We start from the raw sequence: 21,803 nt of genomic DNA, 5'->3' as shown, positions 1-21,803 counted from the left end.
CAATTAAATTAAGACAAATAGTTTCAAAATATTTAGCCAAAAATATCTGGATAAACATGACAACGCTGCATTTAATTATATTTGAAAGTCAACGTGACAGGTCGTGACAAGTTTGACAACAGTGTTGGACTGACAGATTGAGTTTTTGATAATTTAGTTTTTGTGCTGGTGGTTTAATTAGTAAAAAAAAATAGAATAAACTTAGGTACTGTTAAAATGGCATCTCAAAAACTGTCTATGGCTGTAAGTTCTTTTTACATTAATGCTATTGTACAATAAATGCTTAAAATATATCCCCTTGTTATATAATCGTTGTGAGGTTAATGTTATGTCATTTCATCCCTATATTTTATAGATAAGGCAATTTAGTACCTCAAATGTAGCAAGCCAGCTAGTAAAACCTCCAGTACAGATTTTCGGCATCGACGGCCGTTATGCCACAGCCTTATATTCAGCTGCCAGCAAACAAAAATCTCTGGATGCTGTCGAAAAGGATCTGGTAAAGTTGCAGCAAAGTCTGAAAACCGATGCCAAGTTCAAGGAATTTATCATAAATCCTACCATCAAGAGGTAAAAAAAACATTTTTTAGTCTGCCATTACCTAATAAAGTATTTTTTCTCTTTAAGAAACTTAAAATCTGATGCTCTGAAAGCAGTAGCTTCAAAGGTTTCATTGAAACCTGAATCTGCTAACTTACTTCAAGCTTTAGCTGAGAATGGTCGTTTAAAAAACTTGGACGGTGTTATCAACGCATTTAAAACACTTATGGCTGCACATAGAGGAGAAGTAAATAATTTTGATTAATTTTAACGAATATGTTTAATATTTTTATACCTGCAGGTTCAATGTGAGGTGGTGACAGCTAAGGAATTGGATGCTGATCAGAAACAAAAGCTGCAAGGTGTCTTAAAAGCCTTCCTGAAGTCTGGACAGTCCATCCAATTAACTACAAAGATCGACCCTTCCATTATTGGAGGAATGGTTGTTTCCATCGGAGACAGATATGTAGACATGTCTGTTGCCAGTAAAATTAAGAATTATTCTGACATTATCAGCTCACCAGTTTAAAAAGAACAATTGTTTTGTGTAATTATTATTTGTACCATAATAGAAATAAAAATAAATAGTTAAAAGTTTATATACCTCCTTTTAAATTTATATATGATTTACAATTATTGAGTAAATTACCCTGATACATATACTTTTATTGTAAAAAAGTTACTGCCCTTGACTTCTCTTAAATATATGCTTCAAGATATGCCACGGGGCCATTATAATTATAAAAAGAAGAATCGGAAAAATGTTAGGGATGGTCAAAAATCAAAACAAGTTGATTTTAGAGAACAATAATAATTCTCTGTTTTTCTAAACATAACTTAACTTCATTATGGTAATTTTTTGTCAGCTCCAGATTCGAGAGATTCTTACGTTCTTAGGAATATTCAAAGAATAGGAGTATTAAGGGAAATATTCAAGACTCAAGACATACCAAGAATCGATTCGGGAGTCCGGTATCGATTTGATTCTTTCGATACATCGATTCGGTTCTACTCATCTCTAAGAAAGATTAAGGTTATAAATCCTAATGGATAGCATTGATGTTATAAACAAGAATTTTTATTAATTAAAAATGAATAAACCAGAGTTAGAAGGAACAGCACACTTGTTGGATGAACTGGACAGTAAGTTATATTAATAAAAAAAACATCTTATCAGAGTTACTTCGTATTGTTTCAGAAAAACTTATGGTATTGTTACGCGATGGTAGAACACTCATAGGGTATTTACGAAGCGTTGATCAATTTGCCAATTTAGTTTTACACAGAACTATAGAAAGAATTCACGTAGGAAAGGAATACGGTGATATACCCAGAGGTATCTTTATTGTCAGGGGTGAAAATGTTGTCCTTTTAGGTGAAATAGTGAGTATAAAGCTTTCCCAGAAAAGTAAACTTTAGGGGTTATTTTAAGTAACTTACATTATTTAAGGACACAGAGAAAGAAGATAAATTGCCTTTAACAGAGGTTTCGGTAGATGATATTTTAGATGCCCAACGTAAAGAACAAGAATTGAAAATCGAAAAGCATCGTCTGATAACAAAAGCTTTAAAAGAACGTGGACTGCAAATTAACGCTGATTTAGTACAAGATGATCTATATTAAAGCATTAAATTAATATTATTGAATTATTTTATTTAGTATATCTTCATTTGTTACTTTTATTATCTCTTATATTCCTAAGGAAGAATTATATTTTGAAATTTTTTACTTACCTATTTGTAATTTGTGTATGAAATAGAAATAAAAATATGTTTTATGATGGAATCTGAATTTGTTAAAAAATGTTTTTAGAATTTTGAAAGAAAAAGGTACCTAAGTATAATAGTGATAAATTTATTTCAAATCTAGAACTCAAAAATAGAACAAGTAGAGAGAAAGACTAGTGTGCCATAGAAAAATAAAAATTAAATGCATTGTCAAGAAACAAAGAAATTAATTATAACAGGAAAATGTATTTTTGTCAATATTGAAATGAACTTGTTGGAAAATCTTGGCTTTCAGGTGAATGAGGAATAAAAATCGGGGTAAGTACTATGGAATTACATTTTTATTAATATTAAATCGTCTAGTCGCATGTGAGCATTTGATACAGTATGTTACAAATCGCGACCATATTATATTAAATCTTAACAGTACTTAACAGCGTTAATTTTAACAAATAACATATGAAGATGAGTATTTTTCTTTTTTCCGAAATACAATTTCGCACATTTACGTTTTTCTTCTCGAGGAAAGGGACACAGGCCAATTTTTTAATCTATAACAACAAACATGAGCTTTTAGCCTATATAATATGGATGCCTTCCTCGAGATGAAGTCGTTACTTTAAAAATGTCCACGTGAAGTACTAAACTTCTGTTTAACTGAACGTGGACGTACAATATGCTAGATCTCAAGAATTGTTTCTTGTTTTCTATACAATATGAGTGTATAAAAAAGTGAAAAAAATTCTAAAATTTTCTGTTGGGAATTTTCAAACGATCGAGGTCGCTCAATTAGACAAACCTAACTTCCCAAAGTCATCAAAGTTCCAAATAAGAGAAAAATCCCAAAAGAAAGCCTCTTAGCCGCTATATGTTTCTTAAAATCTAGCAAGAAATATTATTAGGCCCAAAATAGGGCTACAAATTAGTAAATTTATCGATTTGTCATTATTCTGTTACAAATAAAAAATAATAACGATTGTACAAGGTGTATTGTAAGCCGATTTCGTTATTTTAAATAACGCAGTACTCAATCTCGTAGAGCATATACAGGGTGAAGCAAAATAATGCAAATAAAAGTTCTACAACTAAAGCTTATTCGAATTTTAAATAAATTTCATTTATTTTTATTGAAAGAGATATTTATGTAGGTACCTACTTATAAATACTGTAAGATATACAGGGTGGTCCGAACTGTATTTCAGAAACTTCGACAGCATATTCTGCAGATAAAAATAAGTAAAAAACTTAGTATAAATGTATGTCCTAAAATGCTTAGCTTTGGAGCACAGGGCGTAGAAGTTTCATTTTTATTTCGATTTTTTCAAAATTTCTGAAGTAACGGCAATATTTGGATTAAAATTGGTGTCTGGGAGTTTTTTAACATGAGAAATTTAATTTTGATGGCAATATTTTAAATGTTTTGAAGAGTAATAACTTTTCGTCCGTACCTGTATAAAACTACTGATTGAAAAAATATACATTTCCTTGACTTTATACGTAAAAAGTGTCTCTTGGTAAAAATCGCTATGAGCAACCGTTCTCATGATATTTAGCATAGAAATAGTCAATACATGTCATTATTGACAAAAAATAAACACGTTGAGTAGATAGTTATTTGACTGAAATAATAAATTAGGGAAATTTTTATTTTTTTAAATTAATCATACATTTTTTAATTGTTGTTAATTTATGTCATTGATGATAGGGGGTTGTGATATCTATATGGGTATCGTAAATGTATATTTTTTCACTCAGTAGTTTTATACAGGTACGGACGAAAATTTATTACTCTTCAAACAAGTTAAAAAATATGTATGCGGCGCCCTCTACAACTAGGGGTCATATTGACATCAAAATCAAATTTCTCATGTCACAAAACTCGCAGACACCAATTTTCATACAAATATTGACGTTATTTCATAAATTATTTGGAAAAAATCGAAATAAAAATGACACTTCTACACCCTGTATCACCGAAACTAAGCATTTTAGGACATACATTATTTGGCAGAATATGCTGCCGAAGTTTACGGAATACAGTTTTTAGACCACCCTGTATAACAATAAGCACAGAAATAACAATATAAGGATTAAATACGAAATACCTAGTTTTTTTTGCCTATATCATTTTATTAATGTAAATATAATTTGTATTATTAAGTGTATAAACTCATTTGAAGAATACACCCTGAATATACCTCTACATATATTTCATTAATCGAGTTTGATCGAAAATACAACAAAAAAGTGTATTTCTTGTATTCGTTCAAACGTCTAAAATATTTCTCTTTATATCTAAATAACAAGATGGGTGTGAAATATACAGGGTGAGAAATTTTGCACGTCATATAATGACCTAAAAAAATCCTGGATTAAAATAAAAAATATATTTCAACGATCTCGCAAAGATTAATTTTATTTATAAGGGATTTTTTGAGGGATTTCTGCATATCGTTACGCACTTGTTTACATAAGTTACCCTGTTTTATTTAAGTGTTTTTTTTTTCTCAAATATTAAACATAAAAATTGTGGCACAGATAGTAGCGCTTTCAAGAACTTCAATACACTTTTTCTTACTTATTTGACACATTCTGATATAACTATTATACGAATTCGAGACCATATATGCAGTCTTCCTGACTAAGCTTGAATTAGTTGTTTCTAAATAACTGTATTTTTTCTAAATTTTGGCAAAGTAAAAAACAAAACTTGCAAAAGGCAAACAAATAAATTAAAAACGTTTGAATTAGTTATTTCTAATAAGTATAATAGGCTTGGTGCATTTTCACCGATTTTTAAAATTCCGACAGCAGCGCTTGGTACGGCAGAAATCAGAACTGTCCAACTAACTTTATTGTACACCGTCCCGGTTACCGTTCATGTTGATCGCATTGAAATAGTATATTTTGGCGTTGATTAAAAGAATTGAGAAGCTACGCAACCTAATGAGAGAATTCGTGACAAGGCTGATTTGATTTCGCCTTACGTTTCAAGTGATGTACGGTGGAGACACCAATCGTTCTGCGGTCAACGCATAACACACTTATTTCGGCTAGCGAAGGCATATCGGGGACGGTGTGGATATAAAACCGACAGTGTTGCCATATGTGTAATATCTGTAGAACGTTTGACGAAATCATCTTTGAATGAAATGTCCGCGTTTATGTGTTATTCGAATTAAGCATAAAACAAACAATAAAAATTCTCTTATAGGTACCTATTGAATATGTCGTATGAACGAAAAAAGTCGTTTAGTTGGCTTGGAACTGACGATTATTGACATTTACCATAATATTTTACGTATGAAATAACAGCGATCTTCATTTCCAAGCCAACTCTGACGTCGTTCTTTGTTTAATCATATAATATTAGATTAAATTTTTTAAAGATAGGAAATCCGTATTAGTAACGTAGTGATGATTATTAACGTAGTGATTAATCAGTAGTTCTGACAACACTGTCTCCGGCAACCACTCACTCTGTCGACTGAAAGCAGAACTACGGTACAGTATTCTTTCGCAGCGGCGCAGAGCTTAACTAAATTTTGGAATTCTCGGACAGACTAAGGATAACGCCAGCTACATCTCAGACAGGTTTTGTGCCACGAAATCGCCCATAAGGTTGCGCATCTTCTTATTTATTCAATCAACGATTTTAGTTTTTACCATTGCAGATATTGAAACTATAAAATTGTCAGCTACGGAGTTTGTGTGATGTAACGCTATTTCGGATGGTAAAAATCATGTGAAAAAGAACCTGAATTGGGTGACGCGTTGTGTTGTGACAAATTTGTTGATTTCCAAAAAGGAGACCGTAATTGCGTATTGTGTTTGTTGGGTGCAATAACAGCTCAAAAGCAAAATTAGATTCGACGAAACAAGTGAGTAAACAAAATGCCAATTACATAATCAATTAAATCGATATACAGTACTATGAGGCTAAAATGTAATGTAATCAATATTAATAGTATGCTTCTTTTTAATCAACTAAGTAATTTAAAAAGTTTTATTAGTTTGAATAAGCCCGTTAGACCTTCTGAAGATATCAAAATATTTACTTGTTTATTTATTTTTTAAATTTCTCTCTAATTGCACTTCCTAATACCTTTTCGTGTGTACTTGCTATAAACTCTTGTATTTATATAACTCGGTTGTTTAGGATGGTGGCAGTACAGGCGGAGAATGCACCAAGTTTATAATCTAAATTACACATCGTCTCAGAATAAATTCTCTTACAATACTTATGTGATGTTTGTATTAAACTTTTTTTAATATATTTTTTAATGAAAATATCTAATAATATTATTGTGTGTGTTTAAACTAAAAAAATAGTAATCAGTATAAATACTGGGTACGTGTAGAATCTTGATATTCTTTATTATTAATACAAGCTCAGTGCCAGAAACACCTTGTATATTTAGGTATATGCCAACTATACATGTTAGATGACAAGGAGCATTTAAATTTAAATTGAAGAAGTGAACCCCACATATTTGTTCTTCATTTTTTCTATTTATATGTATTAGTTAATTTTAAGTCATACCGGCTGTTTCTCATAAGTAGCCCACCCCTATAACTATTTAATTTTTTCAGCTAAGAAATGAGATTTGGTATGTATGTATATGACATAATATGACATAAATCAGCCATTCATTGACATATTCAAGTAGTTTCGATCACAACAACAAAAATAGTATTTTAAATTTCAATCTAGAGTGACATGGCTATGAAAAAATATGCTTTTTGATTAAAGAGCTTTGGAAAAATAGATTTGATCCTCCAATGTTTTTCGTGACTTTTCCTGGCCGGTTAAAAAATGCTCAAATCGTATTAATCATAAGTCATTTTTTTTAATGGTTGCTCATTAGCATATTTAGGAAAAAAGTTGACATATGCGATGCCATTCTACTCAGAATGTCATTTTCTATCGAATAAAGTAAAAAAAATATCGAAGGTACCTACCATTTAAAAATCAAAAGTTGTTGCCATTTCCGGTGAAACAGGAAGTGACCGAAAATAATTGAATACGTCAATTAATTCTGTTTTATGTAATCATATACATACATACGTACCAAATCTCGTTTTTTTATCTGACAGAATAAAAAAGTTGTCGGGGTGAGTCATTTTTGAATAACACCCGGTTTATTAAAAAATATGAAGTATGTATGACATTACTGTATATGTGATTATCTAGACATTGTTTGATATCATTGTTCATTGGATATCGTTGGTTCTTTCCCTTATCCTTCACATGAGCCAATGACTAAAGAATACCAGGACTAATAACCATACCTCCAAACAGTGCCGTGGCTCATATTTTTCTTAACATAGCTACATGAAGAGATATTTACATTTTTTGATAAATGTTTTGGACTACGCCTATGGTGTATGTGGGAGTATCGTACTAATTAATTACGAAAAAAACGTATTAAAATGTTAACAAAAGGTACAAAACTAGTATCGACGTATAGCACATATTATCAAGTACATATAATATCGCAAAAATAATAATCGAATTCAATAAAAAACGCTAAAAAGGCGAAGTGGACTGTTTATTTGCCTGTGAAACGTAACGCCTAGCCCTTTCTTATCACTTCAGCCTGCAGCTTTTACACTTGAAAGCTGCACAACTAATCACCATTGTAATAAAGTTTATACAAAGTTCACTACACCCAAACTATTAAAAATTGCTAAAATTGTCGCTGATGGCTCATTCGTTGCATCCAAAATGATGGCGTCTAACATCACAAATTATCCTGCAACCTGTATATGGGCATTGTATATGTCCTCGTATTCTTTAGTCATTGACATGAGCTTTAAAAAGCATAGTTTTATACGTTATAAAATAATAATATTATACATTACGTTAAATTTTCGACTTTGAAAACAATCTTTATTAAAAATTAATTATTACCCTTTCATCGTTTCTTCTCAGTTTAACTAAAGAATATTATATCTGAATATGTGAAATGACGGCATCTATGTTGCCTACTATGTTATGTTACCGGTCAAAAAACGTGGCTAGATGGCACATGGTCTACTATGTATAATTCTATTTACTTTGCATTTTTTCTCTTGAATTTGCGCAAGAAAGTATAAAATATTTATTAATTATTTTTAACTCCTTACCATAAAATGAGTTTATTTAATTAAAAAAAATTGTCGGGAAGACTTCAATTTTCAGAGTTTTCATATTTTTTAAACATTACATCTATTTACTTGGTGTTTTTTTATATTGTTTACTATGTTTAAATAGGCTTGGCCATTTTACGTGATTTTTATAATTATAGTTTATATTATTCGGCCTATAAATCAAAGAAAAATGGACTCGGTTTTCGAAGGCCGCGTTAATACATTTTTGTGACGTCACCCTGTCTAGCCTAAATCAATTCACCATGTTGCCACAACTTTTAAAAATAACAACGCCTGGAATTTGCAGGCTAAGCAGTTTTTATGTCAATATACAACATTATCTTAAGACAACTAGAGTTGTTTGCTCACGTTTAGCCTGATTTGACCACAACGTTGCCATGACTTTCAAAAGTAGTAGAACATCAGGAATTTAGGCTAGAAAGTTTAAAATTTGTTTATTAACATACACTTAGAGGAAACTAAAGAGTTTTTTTACTAGATATGACGACATTTTTATAGGGTACTCTTTAATTTCCTCGTTACTTTTATAGGAGTACAGATGTTGTGCCTATTTAATATTAAAATTGCGATTTTTTAATTTATATTAATTACTAGTACGAGTTTAAATCGCAATATGCGTTTTGTTTACCAATAAATTTAGCACATTTTAGACATTACTTTTACATACATTTCATTTTAATAACATTTTAACATGATTTCATATTTTAAACAATAAAGTACAGTAACAACTTAATATTAAATGACGGTATTTGAGATTAGAGATTTTTTAGTTTATTTAATAGAGGATATGGAAGAGGTTCTGTTATTTCAGGAGAAATTATGACATAAAAATATAATCTCTTATTTTTAGTAGTTATCATATACCGGGTACGTCTCAAAAGTGGCTCACCTCTATAACTTTATTATTTTTTCATTTCATATTTATTTTATCAAATCTATTTTTCCAAGGCTCCTTGATTAAAAATTAGTGTTTTTAACACAGCAATAGCACTCTAGATTGAAATTTAAAATATGATGTTTTTTTTAAGCGAATATGTCAAAAGTTGACATATGATGCGTCATTCTATTCAGAGTGTCATTTTCTATCGAATAAAGTAAAAAATAACGAGGGTGTCATATAAAAATCAACAGTTGTAGTCATTTCCGGTGAAACAAGAAGTGACCGTAAAGAATACGTCAATCAATCCTAATTTATGTCATATACTAGCATACCAAATCTAGTTTTTTTTATCTGAAAAAATAAAAAAAGTTATAGGAGTGAGCCACGCACCCAGCAATAGCAGGTATCTAGGTATGTCTAGACTCAAATACCGTAAAAAGAATTTTACAGCTTTTCTCCAAATTACAATAGCTTCATACCTACATGATAAGAAAACTATACACAATCGAAAATAATTGAGAATTACCAAGAGAAAAACAACAGAAACCTCCCATACCTTTCAGCTTATTTTTGTAAGCCGACATATTTATGTTCTTCATAAAGTTTTCATGTAAGTTCCAATTTTTTACAATTACCTGGTATATAATGTGTCAAAATATTGCTATATACCTATTATTGAGAACTATTCCAGATTTTTTAACCCACAAACAACTGTCTTTGCGCGGAAGTTAAATGCTTTATTATGCCTTAATTCTGGATTATTGGACTTTGTATTAGTTATTAACACAGTCATTCTATACCAGATAGTTCTAAAAAAATTTCCAGGGATGGCAACGATATATCGATTGAATATGGATAAACCTTGATATAACTAACTAATAAACTCTGAAACATATAGAACAAAAATAATCCTTTTTTGTTGTTCTGCTCTTGCGTTCTCAATTTGTAAAAAATAACACGATTAACAATAAAATTAACCTCTTTGTTCCGAGTTATTTTTTTTTTCATGTAACATTAACGGGTATAAGTAACAACACGTCATATTTTTTATATTTATTTCACTACTACTGTAAGCAGAACCCATTTATTAATGTTAATAATATATTTTTTCTATACGGCAGTAAGATTTTCATGTTTTTTACTTGTTTATTCCGTACAAATAGTAATGTATTTCATAAATTTAAGTATACCTAAACATTTTTTCGCTCATATTCACACGCTCGATCGTCTCTGTATCTGTCTCGCTTGCACTCATACGATTTTTTAAGGAAGATTGATTTCATTCGTTGTAGAAAGAAAATTTTTAACTGATTCCGTGTTAGTTTTTATTTTTTTAAGTGAAGCACCCATTTCTGAATCGACGACTATTCATATCAAAGAAAAAAAAAATATATGTTTTAAATACCCAACACAAACAGTGATTTGTCGTACTACCGTTGATTGAAAGAATTGGGAAGATAGACAACCCAATGGGCGAATTCGTGACAAGGCTGCTCTGATTTCCCCTTACGTCTCAAGTGCTGTACGGTGGAGACACCAATCGTTCTGCGGCCAACGCATAAAACACTTATTTCCTCTAATTCGGCCAGCGAAGGCATATCTAAGACGGTGTAGAACTAAAAGCGACAGTGTGGCCATATTAAAATGTGTAATATCTGTAATACATTTGACGAAAATATTTTTGGATGAAAAATTCGCGTTTATATATTGAAAATTTATTCGTGCCAAACATAGAATAAAATAAACAACAAAAATAAAAATTCTTTTATAGGTACTGAATATTTCTTTTGATCAAAACAAGTCGTTTAGTTTGCTTACATATGAAATAACAGCGATCTTCATTTACAAGCCAACTCTGACGCCGTTTTTTGTTTAATCATATAATATTATATTAAATTGTTTAATGATAAAAAAAAATCCGTATTATTAACGTACTGTGCCCAAAATCCATAAAACTACGGATTAATCAGTAGTTCTGGCAACACTGTCTCCGGCAACTACTCACTCTGTCGACCGAAAGCAGAACTGCGATACAGTATTCTTTATCCGCTGCGCTGTAAACGACTCTCAGCGCGCAGCGGCGCAGAGCTAAACCAGCTGAACTAAACTGGCGTGCATAGAAATCGGCCCACTATGAAATTTTGACTTTAACTGTATCTTTTAGAATCTATTTATCAGACTAAGAAAAAATAAGAGCTGTTTCAAAGACAATTTAACATGCTTTGATACTAGTATAAATTTATCCAAAGTACTTATCGTTTCTATGCCTAACAACGGGTAAACAAATGAAAGGCATTTGTGTTGAACAAATGAAAGGCATTTGTGTTGTGGTGACAATAAGAATAAAAAACTTATCAAATATTGCAATTGCTACTTTACTGTTACTTTGTAATCCAAATTTGCACATTGTTCTTTCATTGTTTGATTTGTTGTGTTTCAATGTTTGATTAGTGTTTTAATTTAATGCATAGATTACGGAACCTAACAACCTAACCAACGTAATCGCTTTAATCGAAAATGGACTTAAACAGAGAGCTGTAACTCGGCAACTGCATATGATACGCGGAGCGGTTCTAAGAGTGTGTGAACAATATGAGGAGACTCGATCCTTTCGTAGGCGACCTGGAACTGGTAGAAAGAGATATACAACGGATCGTGATGATCGCTTTATTGTGTCAACAATATTAAGAAATCGGCATCTTAATGTTATTCAGGTGCAACGACAGCTCCGTGAAACACGAGGAGTGACTGTTAGTCAGTGGACAGCAAGACGAAGATTGAAGGAAAGTAACATGACCCCCAAAACACCCGCAATTAGTCCAGAACTTACCCAAGCTCATCGTCAAACACGCCTGCCTTTTGCACGGAACATCTCAATTGGACACTAGAACAATGGGAATGTGTTTTATTCTCAGATGAGAGCAGGATATGCCTCTATGGTGGCGACCGAAGAAGAAAAGCGTACTAGAGGCTAGGTGAGCGATTCGCAGAATGCTGCATTGAGGAGCGGATTGCTTATGGAGGTGGTTTCTGCATGATGGGGGGCACACTTTCTATGACTGCTCGAACCGGCCCAGTTTTCATCCGTTGGGACGACCGTCGGCACGGGAGAGGGGGTTTAACTGGTGCTAGGTATATTGAGGAGATTTTAGCAGTTCATGCGGTACCTTACGTCGACTACATTGGAAACGAATTGACTTTTATGCATGATAATGCGAGGTCACACACACCAAGAATCGTACACGATTACATTTCAGAAGTCGGTTTTCGGGTTATGGAATGGCCAGCATGTAGTCCAGACTTAAACACGATAGAACATTTATGGGATGAGCTAAAACGAACAATTCGTGCTACACAAAGAATCCCAAACTCTATCCCAGAGCTAATTGTTGCTGTATAAGACGAGTGGCTTAACATCGCGCAAGCAACAATATCAAACTTGATTGAATCTATACCAAATTGTATGAGAGAAGTTGTAACAGCAAGAGGGGGTCATACCCATTATTGAAAATTTATTTTAGTTAATTGTCAATAAATAAATAAATAAATAATGACATACATCTTAGTAATAAGAACGATAATTTGTTTCATGCATTAATTTAATAATTTTAATCCAAAGAAACCGAAATACAAATTAATATCTCTAAACTCTTTTCAAAGAATATGAAATTGTTTTTCAAACAGTATATATTTTTTTCTTTATCTGACAAATATATTCTAAAAAATATATAGTTAACTTCAAAAGTTTGCCTTGAGCCGATTTCTATGCACGCAAGTGTAGATCTCGAACAAATTTTGTGCCACGAAATCGCCCATAAGGTTGCGCATCTTCTTATTTCTTCAGTCAACGGTACTATACACTGTAGAATCCTGTTGTCCTATTATGAATCATTTTTGGTAAAATAATACTCCAACAAATAGATACACTGGACGAAGAGGCAAATAGAAGAACTGATATTTACCGATAACTCGTATTTCTAAGAACTAGAACTTGATGTACGACAAATCGTACCCCATATGCGGGCAGCTTTACGAAAGTTTTAGTACTATTTTTGTAACTAAATTTGAAATTTTTTCGTCAATTGACCTATAGAACCATAAAATTAATTTTGCTCTCTTTGACTATGGTAAAAAACGAAGTGGGTATAATAGCCGTCGACCATTATTGTTTTAAACTTTACTATCGATAATAATGAGGATATTATTTCGTGCACAGTGCAATGCTACGTAGTTATTGCAAATTTCGAGTGATTTGACTTTTTTTTCGAAAATAAATTAAGGCCAACAGAACCAGAACTAAATTTTTATATAGTTTATGTATAATCACGTATGTTCGCGTAATACACACACGGTCACTACTAACAATTTTGGAAGAAATGTCACTTAACAAACACTTGTAAACGTTTTGTTTCTGTTTTTTTGGGTTATAACACTATAGTGTTACGCGTTTTTATTATCTGTATTTTTGGCATTTATTTTTGTCGCACGAAAAGTGTTTTTAGTATTTGATATTCGATGCGAGGTCAGCTCAATATACAGGGTGTTCTGATTGTCCTACTACAGTAAAAAGAAATTGTATATATTATATTTATCAGTGATACAAATAAAGTCCGCATCATATGGATTTTTTTTTGTGAATTGACTTATGACGTTGATGTTAGTTTAGTTTAAAAATAGATTTAAAATTACATAAAAATTAACGTCTAACATTTGTCAGGAATACGTAAAATTTGACATCTGTAAATTTTTGACGTTTATTTAAGCCTGGGTGTCCAAAATCGGAAAATCTGCACAAAAATAAACACAACTAAAGTTTATCAGAATTTGACTAAAATATGCATTTTTCGGTAAAGTATAAGTGATTTTAGTCTGTTAAACCTGACAGACACTCAGAAGGAATAAATTTTATTTTTGTGTTATCTAAGCATACCTCTCATTAGGGAGCATTTTGATCAACATGCTTGTCAACATGCGTAGCAGAATGTTGACCAACCAACGCACTCCATATGAAACTTAGAGCAACATATTGACTAACACACGCTAGGAAACTTGTTGAAAACTTCATTCGCCAACATTTTGCCCAACATGCTCTCTAGTAAGTGGTCTGCTTTAGACCTCAAAGCATCAATACAAAAAAACTATAATGAATAATTTTAGAGACATTAATATTTTTTTAAATTTCCAAAAATATAATTGAACTATTGGAATAAAAACTAAAAATATATTTTTGAATCCTAATAATTTAAAGCCCAACAATAGTTTAACATTATAAATCCATATTCGCCTGTCTTTACATTGATATTGAAATCAATTCTTTTTATTTTTACTAGATTTTATATAAAAATTAAGTCCTGTATATTGTGCTGTCGACGATATTTTAAACACCAGTTCACAAGTAGAGATTTTCTATTTAAAGAATAATTCATAAATGAGGAACTTTAATAGAAGCTTGTATTATAATTTCCATAAAGACGAAAATTACAAATCTTGAAATGAGATAAAAAGTGTGTTCATTTATGGCATGAAATACAGGATATCAGCTATTCTTTTTAAAGCAGCGGTAAAAATACAGCATCTCTCTTTACACGAGGAAAAACTTTTTTATTATTGACATTTTGGTTTTTTTACAATGTCAATAATAAAAAAGTTTTTCTTCTTGTAAAGAAATTCCTGTGACATACTGTATATTAGTTTCTAACCTAGTGTTCCGAAAAAGCTTCATATCAGATCTTCTATTTAAGATTTTTATTCCAATTTTTGATTGCAAAATGCAGAAAATAGTAGTGCACATTTTAAAAAATATAATCATAGATATACAGGGTGCTTGATACATATTTTTACATCAAAGTTTTTTTTATCGGAATAGTGTTCTCACTCATTGGATTTTTCATAAAATGCTATTTCATAAATTTTATTGTATTTTATGGCAAATTCACTAAGCAAATTAAATAAATATACACCATTCCGTTTAAAGAAAAACTACATTTGGAAAAATATGTCTTTGAATTACCAATGAATATCAATGCGATAATTGTTTTAAAATTTACCTACGGTAATCGCAAAACATTTTCCGATGCACGTCATCAATCATATCGAAATTGGCACTAAAGCCTATTATAAACCTGACTAAATGAAATTTTGACAAAAATATTTAAATTTGGTGTATAATTTAAGATACCGAGCAGCTCTTCATTTTACTTTATAGAGCAAATGATTGTAACAGATATTTTATTTAGATTAAAGTTGCAAAAATTAGTTTAAAGCGATTTTTATTATCGCCATGTTGGTCACATTGCGCCGTGATCACCACCGTTGTCGTTTATTATTGGACAATTATTATAATGTCAGTCATTATTTTGTATAATATCGTGTTGTTGTTGAATCTTTGGGAGTAATTCTCGTTTTTTTGCCGATTTTCATAGTCTTTTTTTTTAATTGAACTTTTAAGCACGAACAGTTCTTTGTATTGCATTTCTTGAAAGTGTGTGTTGAAAATATACCGACACATTTAAACAATCGAAGCAAAGGGCTTGTAAAGAGGCACGAGAACGTGACAATAAAGATCCTTTATTACCCTTGACTGCAGTCAGAGAAGTAAGTTTGATTGGTAAGCACATTATACCACTTTCAAAGTTATTTCTACTTATTTGGATTTGTAGCGAGTAGCTGCTACCTTAAATTTAAATATATTTCTACTCTGAGTGTTAGTGACTACTGTTACTAAATAAATTAATTACTAAAATATTAATTATTAAATTAAACATATATTGTTTCCCAATTTTACATAAAGATTCATCTCATAAATCCATCACAATCTGGCAGCGCTGTCGCCATCACTTGTCACTGAAAGTTAATCACGTGTATCGGAAATGGTTTTTCGATTACTTTACTTCGCCCGTATATTTTGTACAAAAGATGATAATGAAAATCCTAACCAATAAATTTGACTTGGAGATTTTTTCTTAATAGTGTGTATTAATCATGATAAAAATTTTAATTGCTACTACTACATAAATAAATGAAGAACTAAGCATAAAACTTTTTAACCTTAGGTTTAAATAAACTTATTTAAATGTCATCGTCCTTAATAATTTTTCTACTTGTGAACCTGGCTTAAGAAACGCGATCGAACCCGATTGGCCGCTTACTCGTTTACGATCGTACGCGTTCGGCTATCCAATCGGTCGTCTTCGGCAGGCGATAGTAGGGTCGCGAGGCCTCGCGGAGGCAGCGCCACAGCCAGCGTTTCGCCCGCGGCGACGACAGCCGTCATCAGACGCTGTCGACGGACGCGAACCGCTCGCCTAGCTCGTCGCAGAAATGGGGCACCTGTTGTCTGGATGTACCTGGAATGGCTACCTAAAACAAAACACAAATTCACGGGTTAGAAATAAGACGACGATACCGTTACATACACAACAACACAATTTACGGCCATACTGCAAAATGTATTTACAAATATTTTGTAAGAATTTACAGAATATCTGTAAACGTTTCGATATTGGAAACTTTTGCAAATATTCTATTAAGTTTTATGGCTGCTTAAAGACACAACATAACTTTCAAACCGCAAAGTTTACAGAGATTCTGTAAAGTTTTTACAGATATTTTGTAATCAAAAGTTATTGTGTAATAAAATTACAGATATTTTGTAAAGAGTTTACAGAATCTGTAATCGATGTTTAGATAATAATATGTAAACATTTTACAGCTTTTTTGTAAATGCTTACAGAATGCATGTAAACAGAATAACTGTGTACAGAATATATTATGTAAATATAGTTGGATCTATACATATACCGGGTGCGTCTCAACAGTGGCCCACTCCTGTAACCTTTTTATTTTTTCAGATAAAAAATCGAGATTTGGTATGTTAGTATATAACATAAATTAGGATTGATTCACGTATTCAATTGTTTTTGGTCATTTTCTATTTAACCGGAAATGACTACAACTTTGGATTTTTAAGCGGCACACTCGGTATTTTGTTTCTATATTGATAGAAAATAGTATTCTAAATAGAATGGCATGTCATATGTCAACTTTTGACATTTTCGAATATGGTTTTTTTGAAATTGTAACATGCGGATCATAATGACAATTTGACTCGAAATGCTAAGTTTGTAATACCAAATTATTCGTAAAAAATTATTTTTTCAAATATGCTAACGAGATATGATTAAAAATGCGATTTGAGCATTTTTTAATCGGCCAGGATCAAGACACTAAAATATTAGACGATCAAATCTATTTTTCCAAGACTTCTTTATTAAAACAGCCATGGCACCCTTGACTGAATTAAAAATATAATTTTGTTTTAAGCGAAAATGTCAAAAGTTGACATAAGATATGTCATTCTATTCAGAGTATAATTTTCTATCGAATAAAGTAACAAAATACCGATGGTGCTATTTAAAAATCAAAAGTGGTAGTAATTTCCAGTGAAACAGGAAGTGTCCGAAAAGAAGTGAATATGTCAATCAATCCTAATTTTTGTCATATACTAACATACCAAGTCTTTTTTATCTGAAAAAATAAAAAAGTTATAGGGGTGAGCCACTTTTTTCACACCCGGTATTCTGGAAATTTTTACAAACATTCTATAAGTAATAGTTATTTATGATATAAGTACTAAAAGTGGTATTTTATTTTGTGAGAAGGGAAGCTTGGGTCCCATCCCTTCGAATTACGTTAATGAATAATTCATAATAATATGTCATTCTGAAATCAAATTAATTATGAAGTTTATGGTTGCTATGGTAATATTATCGCTTCAGTGTTAAAAGTAAATCACTAGTGCACTAGTGCTAAAAGTAAATGATTTTTACCATCAGTGACATAATGTCACATGGCACTGACAGCATGCATTAAAAATTATATTTTTACTGATATTTGTAGAAAAAAGTATTTTAAGTTAACGTCTCCTTCTGCTGCTAAGGCTAATCTGGACAGGACCTAATTTGTTTACGCAGAATCCGAACCTAGGTCTCCGGCTAAAGTGTCTAAATCGACTCTTACTCACGCGATATCCGGCCTGGAACCGGCGTGAATGAGCAGTATGTGTCAATAGATTTTACCTTCTTGTCATGGAACAACATCACGACAGAGAGTTTCCAGACGGTTACCCGTCCATCCGCTCGCATTGTCTAACGTTGCTTTACTTCGGTGATCTATCGTTTGTAATTAATTAGGACTGGTGAGTTTTCACTTAAAGAAGTTAAATAATGAGAAAATCTTTGCTGGTCATAATTGATAGGTACTAAGATTGATAAACTAATGACAATAGTTCTTACAATTTAGTACCGTAGTCTAGATGACCCGAGTAAAAGATCTACAAAAATACAAAGTATTCCAACAGTACCTTTAACACTTCATAATTTACTTGGATATGATTGTCCGGTTCTAATTCTAAACCGTTTAAAATCTTTAGAGCTAAGAGGAGCACAAATGATACTAGGCTGAATAATTAAGTAAATGTATTGTTTAAAACATTCTATAATAAATAAAAAAAAATAATAGTGACATTTGTCATATATCCGTAATTTGTGGAGTGTTGGATGCAGAAAACCAATAAGTAGTTGGATGTTTAAACATACACACTTAATGCCATATACTACAGGGTGAGTCTTAAATAAGTGCAAATATTTTTAGTGGTAGTATATTTCGACCCCAGAAATACGATTACGAGGTTTTTTTTCGCGAAAATATTTTTTTTAAAATTTGGATTTTTTTTAGTTTTTAGTAAAAAAATATAATTTGCTGATAATATGGCAATATAGATAGTAGATTAAATTTACAAGAAAGAAAATCCAGAAAAGATCCAGTGGTTCTCAAAATTTTAGCAAACAATATTTTGTTTTGGAAAATTTCAAAGTAAAATATCTCGGTTATTTTAGATTTATTTGAAAAACAGTAAATAGAAAATATGTTTCTTTTATCGAGATCTACCAGCTCTGAAAATATTTGCGCTTATTTAAGACTCACCCTGTATAATAAGAGGGATAGTAGTAGACTGTAATTCAATATGGGTTTTACTATTGGGATTATTATTTTTTATTGGGATTTGAAATTCTATACTATGACAGCTCTATTTGATACCAATTAAACTTTTAGTTACGTAATCGAGGCCGCGATTTTTAAATTCATTGTTGCCAATCGTCGACATATTCGGCGCCGGACTGAATAACTGGAATTTAGATTTCCCGCTGGGGATTCAGGTAGTAGCCTGAATCCGGTGGTAGCTCTGCTGTAAAAAATGTCAAGTTGCCACATTTATTTACTTATTTCCTGACATTGTCATCCGTTTCGACTTTTTATTATTATTATTTAGTATTGTGTAAAATGTTACTAGCAAACAGTCGAACATTGTTCTTTTTAGAAGTTGTTTTAGTGCGAAATGTACAAGATTTTAGCCGTAAAAAACTCATCGCAACTTTATTAGAATATTTAGAACGGGAAAGTGGTAGTAATGGCCCTTTATGTTCCTTAAGTGCTGTTAAGAAGGTGAGTTTTGTTGATGTAAATAATAACTGTTAATATATTTATAATTAATTTATTTTTGTTTTCTAAGATATTTTGATTAAAAGAAAATATGTAAACGGGGGCAACGCTGTGCCGGTCAAGCTTAATCACGTGACTAAAAGTTTATTTGATATGAACTATAGTTAGAGATTATAGAGATATACAGATAGAGATTTTTGTTTTTCAATAATTAGGTTAAACTATGCATCGGACGAAAAAATCAAGAGATAAAAAATGTTTAGAAATGAATGGAGATTTTGAACAAAAATTTTATTTTAAGAGTGTAGTGTAGAAGTAATGGTCACTTTATAAAAAAATAATTAAAGAATGATCTATTTAAATAGAGATAAAAATTAAAGATATCTTACTGGTATGTGGATGCTGCGACGCATCGCCCGTTCCCTCTCTCTGCGCCTGCGTCTTTTCCGCTGACAGCTGACGCAGAGGATGATCAGAATTAACAAAATGGCGCCCATGATAACCACCCAGGACATCCGAAAGGGATTTTGAGGTTCTTCGGCTGGCAGACCTGCAAAAAAAATCAGTAGATTGCTTCATGTCACACCTTTAAAGAGGCCGATTAGCTTTACGTCACTGCTTATAAAGCGTTAAAAAATAAAATATATTCAAATACTGATAATACAACATAGCGTTGTATGTTTCCTTGTATGATGATAACTTGTAACATAATATCTAATCGGGTCTATTTACAGTTAGTTTGATTCTTCTTCAATTCAAATAAAATAAAACTATAAAAAGCACAAGCTGAAATATCATGTAATGGAGTGATATACCTAAACCACTAAAGTATTATATATACACTGTTTTTCACTCCGTATCTGCCATGTATAAAAGTAACGAATCGCATAAACTCTATGAACTGTTTAGGCAATAATAGTACAGTCAATCTGGCACCATTAACTCCCATCAAATTACCCCCGCTCTCATACTTTGCTAGTCATAAGTGGTCCACTGGAAAAACTTAAATTCGAAAATTTGTACCCCCCCTCACCCCACCGTTTTTGAGAAACTTAAAAAAATTGGATTTGATTTTCTGGCTGAACCATAGTAGGTCCCACCGAAAATTTTCTCTACATTGTCATCTCTAAGTAACAAACCTCTAAGACCTTCGTGGACAAAGTCACCCAAACGCAGTTTTTTGCATTTTTCCAGGTGAAACCATTTTTTTACTGTCGCAAAATTTTTGAGATTCCTTCATTTTTTTTTTGTTCCATAAAATTTTCTGTGGGATCTACGGTTCAGCCAGAAAATCGAATCCTAATTTTTTTTGAGTTTCTCAAAAATGGTGGGGGTGGGGGGATACGAATTTTCGAATTTAAGCTTTTTCGTTTGACTACTTACGACTGGCAAAGTATGAGAGCGGGGATAATTTGATGGGAGTCTAGACCTTTTTTGATGCCAGATTGACTGTACTAATAAAGCAACTATTTTAACATATTTTTCTTTGATTGAAGAAATTGAATCTTCGCTAATGATTATAAAGTTTAAAATAAAATCTAATAAAAACTAATTACTAGCCATGCAAAAGCCTGCACTCTGCCTACGAGTATTTTACTGTTAACTGAAGCTTTCTCAAAATTCTTATTTTTTCTATCTCTATCTTTTTCTCGATTATCTTTAAATACTTCTGTATTTTTATTTAAACTGACATTCTAATAAACAATTTCTTGTCAAATATGCTAGTCATATTACCATACGACTAAAAAAAAACGGCGTCAAAGACGGCTGGGGAACGACAATTGATAATTTTAGCGAGCTCATGCCCTTGGTCTGTACCCTTCTTCATTTTTTACTGCCAGTTGACCTTAAGAAGGCAATAATATATTTTTATATTGAGTGAAAATTGTTTTTAAATGGTGTAGTTTAAAATTGGAGAAAAAATATTTTTTGGAAATTTTAAATTTGTTTGCCTGGAAACGTTCTATCCTTTTCTTTTAATCTTTCTACAATTAGGGTAAAT

General features: G+C 31.6%; 3 protein-coding genes across 4 annotated transcripts in view; 2 read left to right on the top strand and 1 right to left on the bottom strand.

Annotated features, from left to right (window-relative positions):
• Positions 1-87: 87 nt before the first annotated feature.
• Positions 88-1,139, top strand: LOC115884547 (ATP synthase subunit O, mitochondrial). Its single transcript, XM_030903164.1, has 4 exons — positions 88-243; positions 356-570; positions 628-787; positions 842-1,139. Exons 1-4 carry the CDS (start codon positions 217-219, stop codon positions 1,067-1,069), a joined length of 630 nt encoding a protein of 209 aa, XP_030759024.1. The 5' UTR covers positions 88-216; the 3' UTR covers positions 1,070-1,139.
• Positions 1,140-1,562: 423 nt separating this feature from the next.
• On the top strand, positions 1,563-2,326 carry LOC115884566 (U6 snRNA-associated Sm-like protein LSm1). 2 transcript variants are annotated; one of them, XM_030903186.1, is made up of 3 exons: positions 1,563-1,683; positions 1,739-1,923; positions 1,991-2,326. In XM_030903186.1, exons 1-3 carry the CDS (start codon positions 1,632-1,634, stop codon positions 2,162-2,164), a joined length of 411 nt encoding a protein of 136 aa, XP_030759046.1. In that variant the 5' UTR covers positions 1,563-1,631; the 3' UTR covers positions 2,165-2,326. The 2 variants fall into 2 exon arrangements, with proteins under 2 accessions (XP_030759046.1, XP_030759047.1); XM_030903187.1 differs by having other exon boundaries at positions 1,586-1,687.
• A 14,075-nt stretch (positions 2,327-16,401) lies between these two features.
• The window catches only part of LOC115884595 (tolloid-like protein 2), a 185,470-nt gene continuing 180,068 nt past the window's right edge, over positions 16,402-21,803 (bottom strand). Inside the window, exons 16-17 of the mRNA XM_030903223.1 lie at positions 20,191-20,351; positions 16,402-16,660 (exon numbers count right to left, since the gene is read on the bottom strand). Of these exons, the coding sequence (XP_030759083.1) occupies positions 16,574-16,660; positions 20,191-20,351 (248 nt within the window). The 3' untranslated portion in view covers positions 16,402-16,573. The remainder of the gene's footprint in view (positions 16,661-20,190; positions 20,352-21,803) is intronic.

The sequence above is a fragment of the Sitophilus oryzae genome, unplaced genomic scaffold (assembly GCF_002938485.1).
Source record: "Sitophilus oryzae breed Bouriz unplaced genomic scaffold, Soryzae_2.0 scaffold_302_pilon_pilon, whole genome shotgun sequence".
In the NCBI taxonomy this organism is placed as follows: domain Eukaryota; kingdom Metazoa; phylum Arthropoda; class Insecta; order Coleoptera; family Curculionidae; genus Sitophilus; species Sitophilus oryzae.
Note: the sequence above shows the minus strand (reverse complement) of the source record. Positions and strands in the feature narration are given on the sequence as shown.

Bases quoted from the DNA above. Each gene is read 5' to 3' on its own strand.
- LOC115884566 (XM_030903186.1), top strand. From the start codon at position 1,632: ATGAATAAACCAGAGTTAGAAGGAACAGCACACTTGTTGGATGAACTG. The intron at 1,684-1,738 runs GTAAGTTATATT...GTATTGTTTCAG, and splicing joins CTTGTTGGATGAACTGGACA to AAAAACTTATGGTATTGTTA. The intron at 1,924-1,990 runs GTGAGTATAAAG...ACATTATTTAAG, and splicing joins TTGTCCTTTTAGGTGAAATA to GACACAGAGAAAGAAGATAA.
- LOC115884547 (XM_030903164.1), top strand. From the start codon at position 217: ATGGCATCTCAAAAACTGTCTATGGCT. The intron at 571-627 runs GTAAAAAAAACA...TTTCTCTTTAAG, and splicing joins ATAAATCCTACCATCAAGAG to AAACTTAAAATCTGATGCTC. The intron at 788-841 runs GTAAATAATTTT...TTATACCTGCAG, and splicing joins TGGCTGCACATAGAGGAGAA to GTTCAATGTGAGGTGGTGAC.